This window comes from Phyllostomus hastatus, unplaced genomic scaffold (assembly GCF_019186645.2).
Source record: "Phyllostomus hastatus isolate PE091 unplaced genomic scaffold, TTU_PhHast_1.1 phas_contig_283, whole genome shotgun sequence".
Taxonomy (NCBI): domain Eukaryota; kingdom Metazoa; phylum Chordata; class Mammalia; order Chiroptera; family Phyllostomidae; genus Phyllostomus; species Phyllostomus hastatus.
This window is the reverse complement of record NW_025333833.1, coordinates 5533013-5548058: the sequence shown is the minus strand read 5'-3', so window position 1 is coordinate 5548058 and position 15046 is coordinate 5533013. Positions and strand designations below refer to the sequence as shown.

The window sequence follows — 15046 nt, the reverse complement described above, 5'->3', positions numbered from 1 at the left end:
ACAGGCTGCTTCCCAGAGTTCCCTTGACCAAGCAACTGGGTCTGCTCTCGAGTCATCAGGTTCAAGGGGAAAAGCTACCACCGCGGTTTCAGGGAGGACCCACAGTCCTCTCGGGTTGTCGTTGCCCTCTTGTCCCCCCACGTCCCAAAAACCTGCAGGTTACCGGGATGGCAGCAGTGCCCTCTGGGCTTCCTCGCTCGGCAGGGCCTTTTGTCCTCCTGAGCACGCACTAGGGAAACGGGGGAGCTCCCAGAACCGGGAGCAGCCCGAGGCCTTTGCCTCTGGCATCACTGCCTGCCGAGCTGAACTTACGTAGCCACCCAAGAGGTAGGTGGTTTCTTAGGCCGGTTTCTGTTTGAAGTCCAAGTGCCCTATGCCCAGGCGGCACCTGCTGGTGCTTGTGCTGGCCGTTTGGGGGGGGCCGAGACCCACAACGAGGCCTGACGGTGTGGAAGCTGCCAACCGGCTTCCGTTCCTCGCCCCTGTCTCTGCCTCACCGATGGACATGGTCAGGGTGGCCCGAGCGGGGAGCAGGGACCAGCCACCCAGCTGACCTGTGCTTATCAGAACACACACCCTCGGCCTAAACTAGCTCTGCTCTGGGTTTCTTCCTGTTGCTTCTGGGCCCGAGGTCCACTGCCCCCCCCCCATCCCTCCAGGGAGCTTTCTCCCACCGCCCTGCCCTGCGCTCTGCCCCTGCCCTTCTCTCTCTGCCTCTTTCGGCGCCTACAACCCCCTGCACCAGTGTAGGGGCCATGAGCTTAGACGCCACGCAGTCGTCTCGTGCTCGGCCTCTCAAGAACACGGTCCCCCGCCGTTCCTGCTCATGAGACATGCCAGTTCCTCGGAATCAGGGGGCATTTGTATTTTCCTTGGTAACTTTCCACTCGGGAGGAATCTGAAGTATGTTCCTGTTAATAAATCAGCAAAACTACTCTGATCCTGGGTTTCTTCAAACACAAATATTTATTGAGTACCCAGGACATTCGAGACCCAGTGGCACTGGCACTGGGCATGCTCAGTAAATATTTGTTTTCGTTCGGTTTCCCTGAAACCCACACCGAACTTTCTAACGGTTGTGAGAGTGTGGACCAGTGCCAGGGAGCTGCTTGGGAGAGTTTCTCCAGCAACGTGCCAAACGATACAATGCAGGATTTAGTTTTATGAACTTGATTTTGCCTTGATTAAAATGCCACCTCCACCTGGTCCACTGGAGGACCGGCAGGTGACAACTCCGGCTCTGGTGCCAGGTGTTTTGCCAAAGGTCCGTGGAAGAGCTCAGACTCGAGTTACTCAGTAACCACAGCAGGAACCGTGCGCTGCTGTTTGCTCCCGCCGAGGTCTTGCTCTTGAATCCAAAGAAAAGAACAGCCCGGATGTAAGGCGAAGGCAGGGACCAGCCGAGTGACCTGCTGGTTAAAGCTGCTGCTGAGGCCAGAGGCAGGCTGAGGGGCCGAGGGACTTTTAATTGTGTTACTCACCTTGGAGGAAGTATGTCTAAAAAGGGAGGGTGACGGAATGCTACAGCCTTTCCTCTCCCTGGCTCCCCACATGGACCCCCACCCCGAGCTCGGCAAAGCACAGAGAGTTCCTAGGAGCTGCCGTCAGCCTTTCCTCCACGCAGAAGAGCGAAAAGCTGTGCCGCCCCAAGGTGGAGGACCCTCGGCCGTGACTGGCGTCTCCCTGAGAGAAGCCCCCCAGGCTGCCCCCGCTTCCAGAAACGGCTAGGAGTTGCCATGAAGAGTTTGATTTAAATGTGCTTTTACATACATAAGCATGCACAATCATTAAAACACGTCACAGAATACTGACAACGCTGTGTGTGTGTGTGCGTGTGTGTGGACAGACAGACAGACAAACCCAGGCTGGTGTTCCCCTCTGCATTCAAGCTCCTTTTTCTTCTCCTCCTCAAACCAAACTAAGAAGAACCGAGAGGAGCAGGAGGGACTCCGGCCATCAGAATGCAGAGAGCGAGAGGCAAGGGGAGCCGTGTGCAGAGAGCGCGGCCAGGCTGGCAGGAGGGACCCTGAGGGACCCGCTGAAGACTGCCTCCGGAGTGTGCGTGTGCAGCAGAGACAGACACGTCCCAGCAGCACGTGGGCGACCGAAGAGGAAGGTGGCGGCCCTGGGCTCATCGCCGGGCCGGGTTTGGAGGGAGTCGTGGACGAACGTGGCACCGGCCATGCAGGGAGGAGCCCGAGGGGGACGTGTCCTAAGCCTGGCCCCAGGAAAACCAGCGGACAGTGAGTGTTCATCTGGACGCTGCCTGCACAGCGAGACAGGCAAGACAAGGGTTCGAATGTCCGCTTTCTGACCGGGGCAAGTTCTTAACCCTCAAGAACGGGGCATAACGGTGTCTCCCTGGCCAGAGAGCTGTATAAGCTAACGCCTGCAAAGCACTGAACGTGGATCCTGATGCACAAGGGAGTGGGTTTTTAAAAGAACACACGTGTGCGTGTCTGTGTATATGTGTATGTAAATTAGCTCATTTATTGTCGGTCTCACTCACTAGAATATTTGCTGTACGAGAGCAGAGACTGGGTCCGATTTACCATCCTGCTCCCAGTGTCTGCGCCAGTCCTTGCCACGGAAGTGTCCCTTAAATGTTAATTAACCCAGTCAGGTCCAACGGTTTCCCTTGAACGCCAGGTGCCGCGCAGACGCTGCTGGTGAACGGCGGGGAAATGGAACCACCACAGCAGCTTTTTGGGGGCGTCAGACAGCGGCACCTCCGTGCAGCCAGAGCCACGGTCAGATTCAGTGCATGTCAGCGTCAACTGAGGGTCTCCCCGGAGGACCGCGGTCCAGCAGCCAGGCTGGGTGATGCGGGGATGCTTCACGTTCCTCGGGGTGCTGAGGCCGTCTGGCCTGAGCACGGGAGGCAGAGCTCGGAGGACTGGGGTGCCGGGGGGGACATTCAGGGGCCACACGCATCCTTCGCAGGGATGTCCTGTCGCCCAGAACTTAACCCTGTGCACCCCCACCCCCCAACTGCAGGGCTACGGGAGGCTGGAAACAGATTTAGCTGTGCTCCCAGGAGGAAGTGCAACTGTATTAACTCTGACAACAGACCGATGGGTGATCTCTAATTCTTAACAGTCCCCGAGAGCTCAGCACTCTGTGGCGTCTAAGATTTAACAACCCTGCCCCCGGGGAGGCTGGGCCGCACATCCGACACCAGACAGCGAGTGACTGACTACGTGGCAACGAAGCCAGGGCGTCGCTCCAGGCGTCCTGCGATTTCCCCACCACTTGGGGCGTTAGAGGTTCCAGGCGGTGCAGTCCTTGCCATGAGGCTGACTCTCCCGGTTCACCTGCGCTCACGCGTCAGTTTGGAATGCCCACAGGCCTTGCCCTTGAATATCGTCAATCTGTTTGTTTGCATGCCGTGGTTTTTCTCTAGCGTTCGGTCCTATTCGCTTTTCGATCTTACCAACCAGTATTTCAATAATAAAACAATAATTTTATTATCGAAAAGTACTTTCTTCAATGATAATGCAACAGAACTTTTTGTGTGTTATAGAATTCTGTGATAACTGGGTTCTTTTCTACATAAACATACATGTAGAGCAGGTGTTTAATACGGTGCCTATTATTGTGACCATATTCAAAGAGTTAAAGAGTTTGACCTAAGTGAACGTAAAGTCACAGTTCCATCACAGACGATGGGACATGTACAGCTGCTGGAAACTTCTGGCCGGGCCAGGCGCACCGCGACGCCTGTGCTCCACCTGCCGTCGCCGAACTGGGCTTCTCTCCGTCTCCTCTTCTCCTTGGCCACCAGGCCGGGGCTCAGGGGACTCTCGTTTCTCTTTGGTGTTGCCCACAACCCCTCCCCCTCCCCCCAAAGCCGCTGTGGAATACACAACACCCTCCTCGCTCACAGTCAAGACCTTGTGGGACAGGTGAGCTTCGCCAGGCCCCCAAACAGAAAAGGGAAAATCACTGCACGCGGGAGGGGGTCCTCAAGGGGTCCGGGATCTGGAGCAGCCCAGCGCTGAGGTGCAGCTTCAGTCCCGACAGAGGTTGCCTGTGTAATGATCCGAGAACTCTCCGGAATTCCTGTGGCTGGGCCAACGAAAAGGGGTCTCTAACCACAGAGGGCACCTGCTCGCCCCGCCTGAGCGTGAACGCCGTCGCAGCAGCCCTGGCGACGCTGTTCAGGGCTGTTCGGGAAGAGAAAAATATAAGCGGGCCCTTTGTCTCCACTGGCTGGAGCTTATGGAGTCTCCCCAGTAGCTAAACTGGGTCAGGACAACAGTACAGGCCCACCGTGGTTTGGGTTGTTTGCCTTTAGAGTGCTTCAGAGTTGTGATTTCACCTGCCCCACACTCTGTCTCCTGAGCCCCAGAGGGATCGTGCGAGGCCCCCCCAGCCGGCTCTGCCACCTCGGAAGCATCCTTGGCGTGCCCCTGGGGCCCCTGGGGCCCCTGAGGCCCCTGCCCGCGTCTCTTCAGGGCCAAGTGGAGAAGGCTCCATCTGTGGGCCGCACGTGTGGCCACGGGGTGTCGGGTTAGAGGCCCAAAGGTAGTGCCTTGTTCCAGAACATTCCGCTTCTCCCTACTCTGATTGGAGGCAGTGCACTCTCCCTGTCTCTCCCTTCCCCCAAAGAAGTCTGTGAAAGTGGGGGCATTGCGCGGGGCAGGTAGAAGCCCTGCAGGTGAAGGGCTGGAGTTTCTGGATGTCCCACTCGGCTAGTTACAGTCGCCTGTTTCCCGCCTCCCGGCTTGGTTCACCGGGAGGAGCGATCCTGCGAAGCTGGCCTCAGCCTGGCGCTTTCTGACCAGGCTCTCGAATGTGCAAGTGCTCTTGAGCCCGTCCGTCCGGTTGGGACGGAGCAGAGAGTGAGGGAGGGCGCAGGAGAAAGGTGGGCTCTGCTTTCCCTGGACCTGCCTGAACTTTAAAACTTTTCCACTGATTAAACAACACCTGGCCCCATGCTTTGCTTAACCCTGGCTTCTGGTCATCAGCTTTTGACCTCTGTCCTCCCGTCCTCGCCAGCCCCTCCCCCACCCCAGCCTCTGGAACCTCAGATGTAGAGGAAAGAGCCAGTTTCCAGAGGGTTTGCCTCGGATCACACGATCTCCACCTGCCGAGCCCCGGGGAGGACTAGCGACCATGTTTTCCGGTGGGACGGGATCTGGAGCTGCTGGGAAAAGGTAAGAGAGGTGAACTTGGCCTTCGCTTGCCCTCCCTGGGCTTTCTGACCTCTGCAGGGGCCACGAGGATGACCTCCACACCTGCGAGGGGCCCAGATCCTCTCCCTGGGGGTTACCATTGAAGACCTTGCCCTAAGTCACGCCTCGGGGTCTCACACTGGTCCAGGAGACCCTCCGAGGGGCAGCCCGGACCGGCCATGCCTCTGACGTGATGCAAACTTCATCTGTGAGGACCTCCTAACTTCCTTTTCGCTCCTCCCGCGGGGCTGCCTCCCTCCAAGGTCTCGCTGACCTTTGACCAAAGGACGGCAGCCCTGTTCGCTGTCCTCAACACCACACTACTCCCTCCTCCATCTGTCGGCAGCTGGACAGGAGGCTGTGGCTAGGACGCCTGGGTTTCCCTTCATGTCTAAGCCGGCTCCCAGGGCCGCCCAGCCCCCAGGGCCGCCCAGCCCCCAGCTGCATTTCTAGGTACGGCCGGAGGTCAGAGTGGGAGACGGAGGCAGCCAGATGGGGAGAGGAGGGGCAAGATTCTGTGTCTTCCCCCTGCCCCCGCCTCTCTGCCTCAACACCCCCACGGCCCTCCCACCCTGGGCCTCTGTTTTTCACATGGCCGTGGCACTGGCCTCCCGTCCCACCACGAGGAAGGGGTGCCCCCAGCTGCCGGCCAGCCCCACACTGGCCCAGCGGACTCCTCAGCGAGTCCTCGCCACCCTGTGCGCCTGTCTTCTCCTGCCCGGGGGAAGGCTGGAAGACTCGATGCCCACAGACACGCTGCCCTTTCCCAGACCCGGGGACCCAGGCCAGAGGGAGCCCTGGCCCACCCTGGCCTAGCCGCGGACCTCCAGGAGAGCGTCCTCTCGTGGTCGGTTCGATCGGTGTCCCGGTTCTCATTTGCCAACCTCATGATCTCATTTTCCTTTGAAGTGAGATTGGTTTCATCCACCTTGAGTGAGCCCAGGTTGGGAGCTACTGAGATTTCCCGCAACAGGAAAGGAGGAGGCCCGAACGAAGGCAGAGAGGAGCAAGGGGGAGAGTTAATCGAATCTCCGTCTGACTGAACGAGGAGGCGCCGAGGGAGGGATCCGCTGCCTCCCAGGTCTCCGGACTGGACCTCGGGGTGCCGAGGCTCCCGTCTGCTGAGCTGGAGGACGCGGAAGGAGAAGCGGGTGTGGGGTGGGGGGATCACTGGGGAACGTGCGGGACACGTGGGAGGGAGGCGTCCGGCAAACACTCGTCCAGGGCGGGCGCCGTGCAGGGCTGGAGCTGCCCTGTGGGAGGTCGACGCAGCGCCCGGGGCCCTGGGCACCCGTTCCTTCCCCCTCCTGTGTTCCTGACACCTCTCTGCTGAGTCGGTGGAAATCCTTCCAGGCCTTTACCGCCCAGGTGAAGTTCCGTGCGTCTCCGAGGTCTCCCCTACACAGCTCTGCACATGGCCCCCTGCCGCCCCCACTCTTCATTGGGCTCCAACGATCCCCGCCCGTGTTTCAGGCCCGCCCGCCCCGTCTCGCCAACCGGAAGCTCCACACTCTTTGTTTCTCCCTGCGTGGGGCCCTGGGCACCATCGTTTGCTTCCATAGTCGATTCCAGTTTCAACGTGAACTGTCCACTTGCAAGGAGTCCAGGACTGGACCTGTCCCGGGCCCTTGTGCTTTACAAAGTCCAAGGTCACACGGGTGGGCCGGCACCCTGTCTACGCTTCATGGGGCCGCTCTGTGACGGGCAGTAGGGGGTGGGGTCTCCCCGCCTAGCTTAACTCAGCTTTCCGTCACCTGCAGGAGGGTATGTCTCCTGTCCTTGCTGCTCATTGGCCTCTGGGGCTGCGTGACCTGTCTCGGGAGCCCCGTGGAGGACATCTGCACAGCCAAGCCTCGGGACATCCCTGTGAACCCCATGTGCATTCACCGGCCCCCAGAGAAAAAGGCCCCCGAGGAGGCGGGCTCAGACCAGAAGGTCCCCGAGGCCACCAACCGGCGGGTCTGGGAACTGTCCAAGGCCAACTCCCGCTTTGCCACGGTCTTCTACCAGCACCTGGCAGACTCCAAGAACGACAATGACAACATTTTCTTGTCGCCCCTGAGTATCTCCACAGCTTTCGCCATGACCAAGCTGGGGGCCTGCAACAACACCCTCAGGCAGCTGATGGAGGTACAGTGCGCAGCCCCCGCCCGGCTGCCCATGGGGCCTGGAGCCCGTTGGAGGGGTTGGGTGCTCCCCGCTGTCCTGGTCTCTCCGTTTCTTTTTCCTCTTATCCTTCCTACCCTCCATTCTCTTTCATCCAAATGCTCCAAGGAGCTCGCAGCCGAGGTGGCCCTTGGTCAAGGCTGGCGTCACTGTCCTCCTGGCCCGTGCTGCCAGGCTGCGCCACCAGACTCACCGCCCCTTTTCTTGCGGCTTCCACAGGTTTTTAAGTTTGACACCATCTCCGAGAAGACGTCTGATCAGATCCACTTCTTCTTTGCCAAACTCAACTGCCGGCTCTACCGAAAAGCCAACAAATCCTCCCAGTTGGTGTCAGCCAACCGCCTTTTTGGAGACAAGTCCCTTACTTTCAATGAGACCTACCAGCACATCAGCGAGCTGGTGTACGGAGCCAAGCTGCAGCCTCTGGACTTCAAGGTGAGCCTCACACACGTCACCCCTGACCTCCCAGTTCTTCCCTTTCCACTCAGAGACCACGGAGACAGAGCAGCAGAAGCCAGATGCACACTGCTGAGCCAGCTGAAGGCGGAGGGCGGGGGCTGCAAGTCAGAGCCCCTGCAACACTCTTGCCTGAAACCCGGACGTCAGTGGTATCTGTGGACGATGGTGACGCCCCGAGAAAGTGGCACAGATAATAAACTCTTCATTTCACCCACCAAGTTCTCACATATACCAAATGCTATTTGGGACACGCCAGTCCTGCAAGAGGCCTTATTTAAGTCAGTGTTTTCAAGTTACCACGGTTGAGTGAAGTTGGCATGTGGCGCATGTCGTACGCTCCTGGTGGAGATTCACGAAGCTATTGTCTGAGAAGTCTCACTGAGTTTAGTTCAAGCTCCTTTCTCAGGCTTTTTGGCTGCAAGAACATCCCTCCTGTCCCCTCCCCCCCATCACTCATCAGCTTCCCACTGAACATGGGGGAACCCTGAACTCTTGCCAGACCCTGACACTACAGTAGACACATGAGGTTTCTCCAACCTGGGTGAGGGTGAGGGCATAGCCACGTGGTGGGAATGGGCCTCGGGATTCTGGGTAAAGCGGAGTGCTGCACAGGGAACTGGGGGGGACGGCCGACTAGCACAGGTGGGCAGCTGTGCTTCCGGCTCTCCCCAGGAAAACGCAGAGCTGTCCAGAGCAACCATCAACCAGTGGATATCCAATAAGACCGAAGGGCGGATCACAGATGTCATCCCCCCCGACGCCATTGACGAGTTCACCGTTCTGGTGCTGGTCAACACCATTTACTTCAAGGTATTGACCTCGACCTCTGCAGAGGCCCTGCCACTGGACTGGGCGGCGGGCCTTCCCTGTCTCAGGGAGCCGGAGTTGGAGAGACTCCTCTGGGCTGGCTACATGGAGGGAGGAGGGCGAGGGTGGTGGGAATAAGCAGACTGCTGACCCCCTCTGGAGGGTCACCGCTGCAGGCGGGTGGCGCTGTGGCACGTTTGCCCATCCTGAGTCATGCTCCACAGGCAGACTGCCCCCTGCCTCCCAGCACGGGCCCGGGGGTTAGCCCGTCACTGCTGTGGCCGACCACTCTGCTGCTTGGGGTTTCCGTCTCTCCAAGAGCGAAGTAGGTTGCATGTCCACAGTGTGCACTGGCCTTGACCGTTCGCAGAACACCAGGCCGTTTATCAGCCCTCCCGGTCCTCCTAACATCACGAAGGAGACCTTGGGCCACGCAGACGGACTCCCTAGTAGAAATCCAGACTCTTCCATTTCTGACGGCGTGAACTTGGGCTAGCCACCGAGACCTTTCTCTGCCCCGATTTCTGCATCTATAAAACGGTGGTAATGATACACCTGCCTCACAGGGTTACGGAGGGGACTTAGTTAATACATGCAACAGGCTTGGAGCAGAGCCTGGCGCACGGTACTCGTGATCGCCGGCTCCTCACGTTACAGATGAAGACCCGTCACTCAAGGGGTTAAATGACTGGTCCCAGGATCAAAGAGCTGGGAGATGGTGAGGAACAGCACAACCCAGAAATTTTGAAGGAGTGTCTGGTCCCCCTCCCTTGGAACAGGACTCACCTTCTGCCCGGCAGGATGCCCGGACCACCTCCTGGGGTTGTCCCCTGCGCGCGGCCACTACTCACCCAGGCAGAGCCCGGCAGTTCGGAGGGCAGCCTTGGACAACGAGACTGGTGGGAGTCAGGAGGCAAAAGGCAGTTAGATTTAAACTCAAGAAGAGAGTCGTGAGGAGCCCAATAGGTTGTTCTTGGTTCTAGTTGTTTTTTTTTTTTTCAAGATTTTATTTATTTATTTTTAGACAGAGGGGAAGAAAGGGAGAAAGAGAGGGAGAGAAACATCAATGTGTGGTTGCTGGGGGCCGGGGCCTGCAACCCAGGCATGTGCCCTGACTGGGAATCGAACCGGCAACCCTTTGGTTCACAGCCCACGCTCAATCCACTGAGCTACACCAGCCAGGGCTTGGCTTTAGTTTTTATTTTTCTTGTTATAAATGCAAATAGGCAGTCGCTGCTAAGAATCTGGGGAATACAGGAAAGCTCACAGAAAACACTCGTGAGTCCATCACCCTGGGCGTTCATCTTTTCATGCAGACCCCTCTGGCCAGCTTTCTTGATAAGATGCATACATGATAATGTAATAAAATAATGTGAATGTGCCCAGGTCAGCACAGTCTTCTTGCTTTGTGATTCTCCCACCCGACGTCATCTTCCAGGGCCTGTGGAAGTCCAAGTTTAGCCCTGAGAACACCAGGAAGGAACCTTTCTTCAAGGCTAATGGGGAGTCGTGCTCAGCATCCATGATGTACCAGGAAGGCAGGTTCCGCTTCCGGCGCGTGTCAGAGGGCACCCAGGTGCTCGAGTTGCCCTTCAAGGGGGACGACATCACCATGGTACTCATCCTGCCCACGCTGGAGAAGGGCCTGGCGAAGGTGGAGCGGGAACTGTCCCCGGAGCTGCTGCAGGAGTGGCTGGACGCGCTGGCGGAGACGCTGCTGGTGGTCCACGTGCCCCGCTTCCGCATCGAGGACAGCTTCAGCGTGAAGGAGCAGCTGCAGGACATGGGCCTGGTGGACCTGTTCAGCCCGGAGAAGTCCAAGCTCCCGGGTGAGCCGAGCGGGGCCTTTCCTCCCTTCTCTGCCCCCCAGGCGGTCCCACCAAGGGCAGAAAAGGGCCGCGAGCTGGGGCAGCTGGGCTCCACCCACCGCAGCTCTCCTGCGCACCCCGTTTCTGCTCCTGGAAAAGGGAGGGTGGGCTGTGGGACGGCCCCGGGCCCAGGGGCACGAGGGCCCTGTGAGTCTGTCACTGAGAGGAGACGAGACCAGGTAGAGAAGAGCTTGAAAAGGCACCAGAATGCAGCGCAAGAGACAGATATGACGGGGAGCCGGGGACGTCCGGGTCCCACGCGTGGGCAGAGCGGACACTGAGGAGCTGCACAGGACTCGCGTGCTTTCCTCAAGGTCACCGGGACAGACGCGCCAGACGTCTCCTGGTTGCGATGTTTCCGTCATGGTGGTCACTTGACTGGGCTCCTCTAATGCGCCACCCTTTAAAAATGTGCATCCAAATAGCTTTTTCAAGCATTAGTTCACGACATTAGGTAACTGAACTTACCTTCAATGGGATGACTCTAAACTAGGTCTGAAAACCAATCCCCCTCTTTAAAATGTTGCCAGACTGGAAGGACACACATTCCTACCCGTGGGAGGGAATTTTTCAGTAAGAACAGAGTCCCCTGTCCCCCCGCCCCCCCCCAAGGGCCGAAGCCTGAGACCACACCCACAGGAGCCGGGCTCAAGCAGCCCCAGCACTTGACCGCGGCCAACATGCGTTCATTCTGAGGGTATCGTTAGGTGAGGGGCCAGGGTTGCCTCCTGCTTTTCAAAAAAGCCCCAAGGGACCTCTTCGCTCCAACCGAACTCCTTGCTGCTGGTTGAAGTCAACTTTCTCCTCGTCGGGTCTTCCTTCTAGGTATTGTGGCCGAAGGCCGGGACGACCTGTACGTCTCGGATGCGTTCCATAAGGCATTTCTTGAGGTGAGTACACCGCCTTGTGCTCTCTCTTCTGATTTTATTTTGAATCCCGTGCCGTTCTGTTACTCGTTCATCAGTATCTCGTGTGATTTGTAACTCCGGGGTCTCTGCTGCACTGGCCGTCACAGGGTAGTGACTCACAGGCTGCTCACACCTGCATGAGCAGCAGGAGACACGCGTGGGAGAGCCATGTTTCTGGCGCCCCTCAAACCCCAAGGCCACAGCTCCCTCCTCGGTGGTGGCGGGGGGCTGCTACCCCACAGCCCGGCCCTGAAGCCCTGGGGTCTGACGGTCCCACCTGCCCCCCCCCCCACTGCCCCTCCTGAGGCAGGTCAAGCGGGGACACAAACACTGAGGCGAAGGCGAGACAGGCAAAGGAGCCAGCCAAGGCCCCCGAGAAGGAACCCTGAGAAATATCAGGACAGAGTGAGCGCACAGAAACCCAGGGGGCAGTTTTAAGGAAATGGAAAGCATCTCGTAGGAAGACTGGAAGGTGACCCTGGGCTCCTTCTCCTGAGGCACCTGGACAGGACAGCAGGGGCACAGCCTAGTGACGCGGGACCGGGGCACAGGGAAGGGAGGGCGGGGAGCTGGCGAGCGGGAACCGGGTTCTGAAGCGTGTTCCAGAGAACCGGCGGCGCTCCAGACTCCGAGCAGGCAGCAGAAGCTGGGTGGTTAAACCAGTGCACTCCCTCTTCTTGGGGCACCAATGAGAATGAAGGCGCAGCAGCGTGGGGAAGTCCGAGAGGGTCTCCAGGGAAGAGAACAGTTCAGTGTTTCTTGCTTTCCTGGTGTTGCCCCAACTAAGATGCCACAGCTAGAGACATAGCTGTGGAAAGCTCATACCACGCTGGTTCGCAAACAAATACTGAACCGGGGACCACCAGCGGTGTTAGTTATTGGGGGCTACCCTCTTGGCGAGTCCAGGGTGGAGCCCAAGAATCTATTTTCAAAGCTCCTCCAGGGAATTTTGATGCACAGCCAGGGTTGGGAACTGCTTCTGTAGATTATTCTTTGGGGAACCAGGCTGTGAGGGCAAGGAGAGGTGGGCCAAGGTTAGAGAAGGTCACGGGATCGAGGAAATCGCAAAGCAAGAAGGCTGTGGTCAGAGAGACAGGTTGCAGAGCACGGAGCTGCTAACCGCAGCTGCAGAGCCCCCGCTCGGTGGGGGAGGCATGGTTAGGAGAGCGGAGGTGTCGAGGGGCAGGAGGAAGTCAGCTTGTCAGCTTTGATTGTAACGGGAGTGAGAGAACGAGACGGCTTGGAAACACAGAGGGCTACCATCGGAGGGGGGCATAGCGTGAGTGCACGTCCAGAGGGACGGCAGCTCAGGGAGATGGTCCTGGGCGGTGTGGCCAGGGGACTGGTTCGCTCAAGTGGAGGCGAAGGCAATGCTCACCGGGCTGGACGAGGTGGAAGACACGGGAAGTCAGGGAGCTGAATGGGTCTCCTTCTGAGGTGTTTCAGTTGTCTGGGCCCAAGACAAGCAGGCGCTGGCGGGGACAGAAGGGCGATGAGCTCGGTGCCCAAACCCTCAGTGCAGACATAGGTCCCCCACAGGACAATGGAGGCCTGTAGGGGGGACAAGAGCAAATGCTGAGCGATATAACCTAACAGAAGTCAGAACGAGGGATCTTCCAGGAACCACCGAATTGGAAGGGAAAGCGACGCTACTGTCGCCCTCTTCCAGGCGCATTCTGGGAGAAAGCACACTTAGAAAGGCCGCAAGGGAAGATGAGCCCTCGGGGTTTTAACTACGAAAATCCTCTTTGAAGGACCCAAGTAGAAGTGGCCAAGGCATGCCTCTTTGAGGGCTCTGAGCTGCTCTCGGGGGAGGCAAGGTCTGGATCCACTTCGTCCACCCGAGCCCGCCAACCAGTGATGCCAGCTTCCCGCTCCGTGGCTCTGGGAACAAAGCTGTTCCCCTTGAAGTCCCCGGGAACTCAGTACGCAGGACCCCAGCGGACCGTAAATCTCGCGGGGAGCCATTCGAAACCAGAATCTGATGTGCATAAAAGAATGCTGGTCTTACAGGAGCTCCCGTCTGCTTCCACAGTTAGTCCTAGGAGGACTAGGAAATAGATAGCGTGGGGAGATGGGGGTGGGTAAGGAGGGAGGCAGCGCAAGGGGGAGGAGAGAGCACCGCCAGCCAGCTCCACAAAGCTCAGGCTCCGGAGGGCTTGCATGCAGAGGCCCGGGCGGACTTTCCGTGATATTCCGGGTCCCCACACGACCAGTTTTCTACAGGTGTCTCCTTCTAGACTAGTGATGGTTCTGCTTGTCAGCAAACCCCAAAGCCACCGTTCCGGCCTATTATTCCAAGGAACACTCGTCTCATCCAGCCAGAGCGCCCTCCTTGTCTCATGAGCCCTCGGTCCCGAGTGGCGGTTCGGGGTAGTTACACCCAGGACCCTGATGCTCCAACAGTAAAGCTCTCTCAGTTGTGGAGCTCTGAGCTCGAGTCAGACTCTCTCTCAGCATCAAGTGCAAAATAACCCTCCTGTGACGCCATGTACCACGGTGCCAGCCAAAAATGGGACAACCCTGTCTACCTACAGACTCCTGGTCCCGCTCGCGGTTAACCTGAAGGGATCCAGCCAAAGGCATGGGCGAGCACAAATGCTCACACCCACGCTCACTGGATGGAAGGAGGAGGAACATTCCAGTAGGGTTTCCGAGGGTACTCTCCCCGGGGTAGCAGCCAGCACTCGGAGGAAGGGCTGTCTGTGCGTGACGCCCCCGCGTCCGGGGAACTGCAGAGTGGCTGATGCGGCGTTCGTCTGCTCTCTGACCCGCAGGTGAACGAGGAAGGCAGTGAAGCAGCAGCCAGCACCTCCATCGTGATCGCGGGCCGTTCGCTGAACCCGCACAGGGTGACCTTCAAGGCCAACCGGCCCTTCCTGGTTCTGATCAGGGAAGTCGCTCTGAACACCATTATCTTCATGGGCAGAGTAGCCAACCCGTGTGTTGACTAATGTGTTCTTGTTCTTTGCACCTCTTCCTGTTTCGGTTTGTGACGAGAGGTAAAAATAAATACAGTTACTCCCACCTCCCCAGTACGAATGGACGTTGCCAACCGACGCGAAGACGAGGAAGGGAGACACCGACAGGCGTGCTGCCGGGCGTCCGGTAGAACGGCGCCCTCCTCCGCACTCTGCCAGGGGACGCCTGTGGGTGGAGGCGGTGAGGGCTGTCTCAGCGCCTCCTCCCGAGAGAGGGCGGGCGTGCGGGGGCGGCGGGCGGAGGGCTTGAGATCTCGGGTTCCCACCTTACTAAAAAAATCCCAAAACTTAGAACATGTTAATATCTATGTACAGAGAAGTCAGAGACTCGAATCTGAGTATTAAATCGTTTAATTCTCAAACCACTCACATGCATAATGTTCTTTTACACAGTGTTAAAATAAAGAGGAAAATGTGTTTTTTTATACAAACAGAATTTCAAGTATACATTAATAGACTTTTCAGATTACTCACCAAGTCGCTAAGATTTCATTCACATTGTTCTTAAAGCTGTTCAACGAGAAAGCCTTTGCTAAGCTGCTTTAAATATGTTTATATAAACCCCTATCTTCACCCTTGCTCTGAATCGCCCGCCCCCAGCCCATCTCTGCCCCCCCGCCCCCCGACACAATGGGCTCCTGGGGCTCTGGGAGACATGCAAGGCCACCAGGGACATGGGC

The 15046-nt window shown here is 58.0% G+C and overlaps 1 protein-coding gene across 1 annotated transcript; it reads left to right on the top strand.

The window, feature by feature from the left end:
* Nucleotides 1-5002: 5002 nt before the first annotated feature.
* On the top strand, nt 5003-14731 carry SERPINC1 (serpin family C member 1). The gene is made up of 7 exons (XM_045838453.1): nt 5003-5159; nt 6938-7307; nt 7563-7778; nt 8475-8612; nt 10048-10438; nt 11303-11367; nt 14163-14731. The coding sequence occupies exons 1-7, from the start codon at nt 5119-5121 to the stop codon at nt 14337-14339; spliced, it is 1398 nt and encodes a 465-aa protein (XP_045694409.1). The 5' UTR covers nt 5003-5118; the 3' UTR covers nt 14340-14731.
* The last annotated feature ends 315 nt before the right edge of the window (nt 14732-15046 follow it).

Bases quoted from the DNA above. Each gene is read 5' to 3' on its own strand.
- SERPINC1 (XM_045838453.1), top strand. From the start codon at position 5,119: ATGTTTTCCGGTGGGACGGGATCTGGAGCTGCTGGGAAAAG. The intron at 5,160-6,937 runs GTAAGAGAGGTG...CGTCACCTGCAG, and splicing joins TCTGGAGCTGCTGGGAAAAG to GAGGGTATGTCTCCTGTCCT. The intron at 7,308-7,562 runs GTACAGTGCGCA...CGGCTTCCACAG, and splicing joins CCCTCAGGCAGCTGATGGAG to GTTTTTAAGTTTGACACCAT.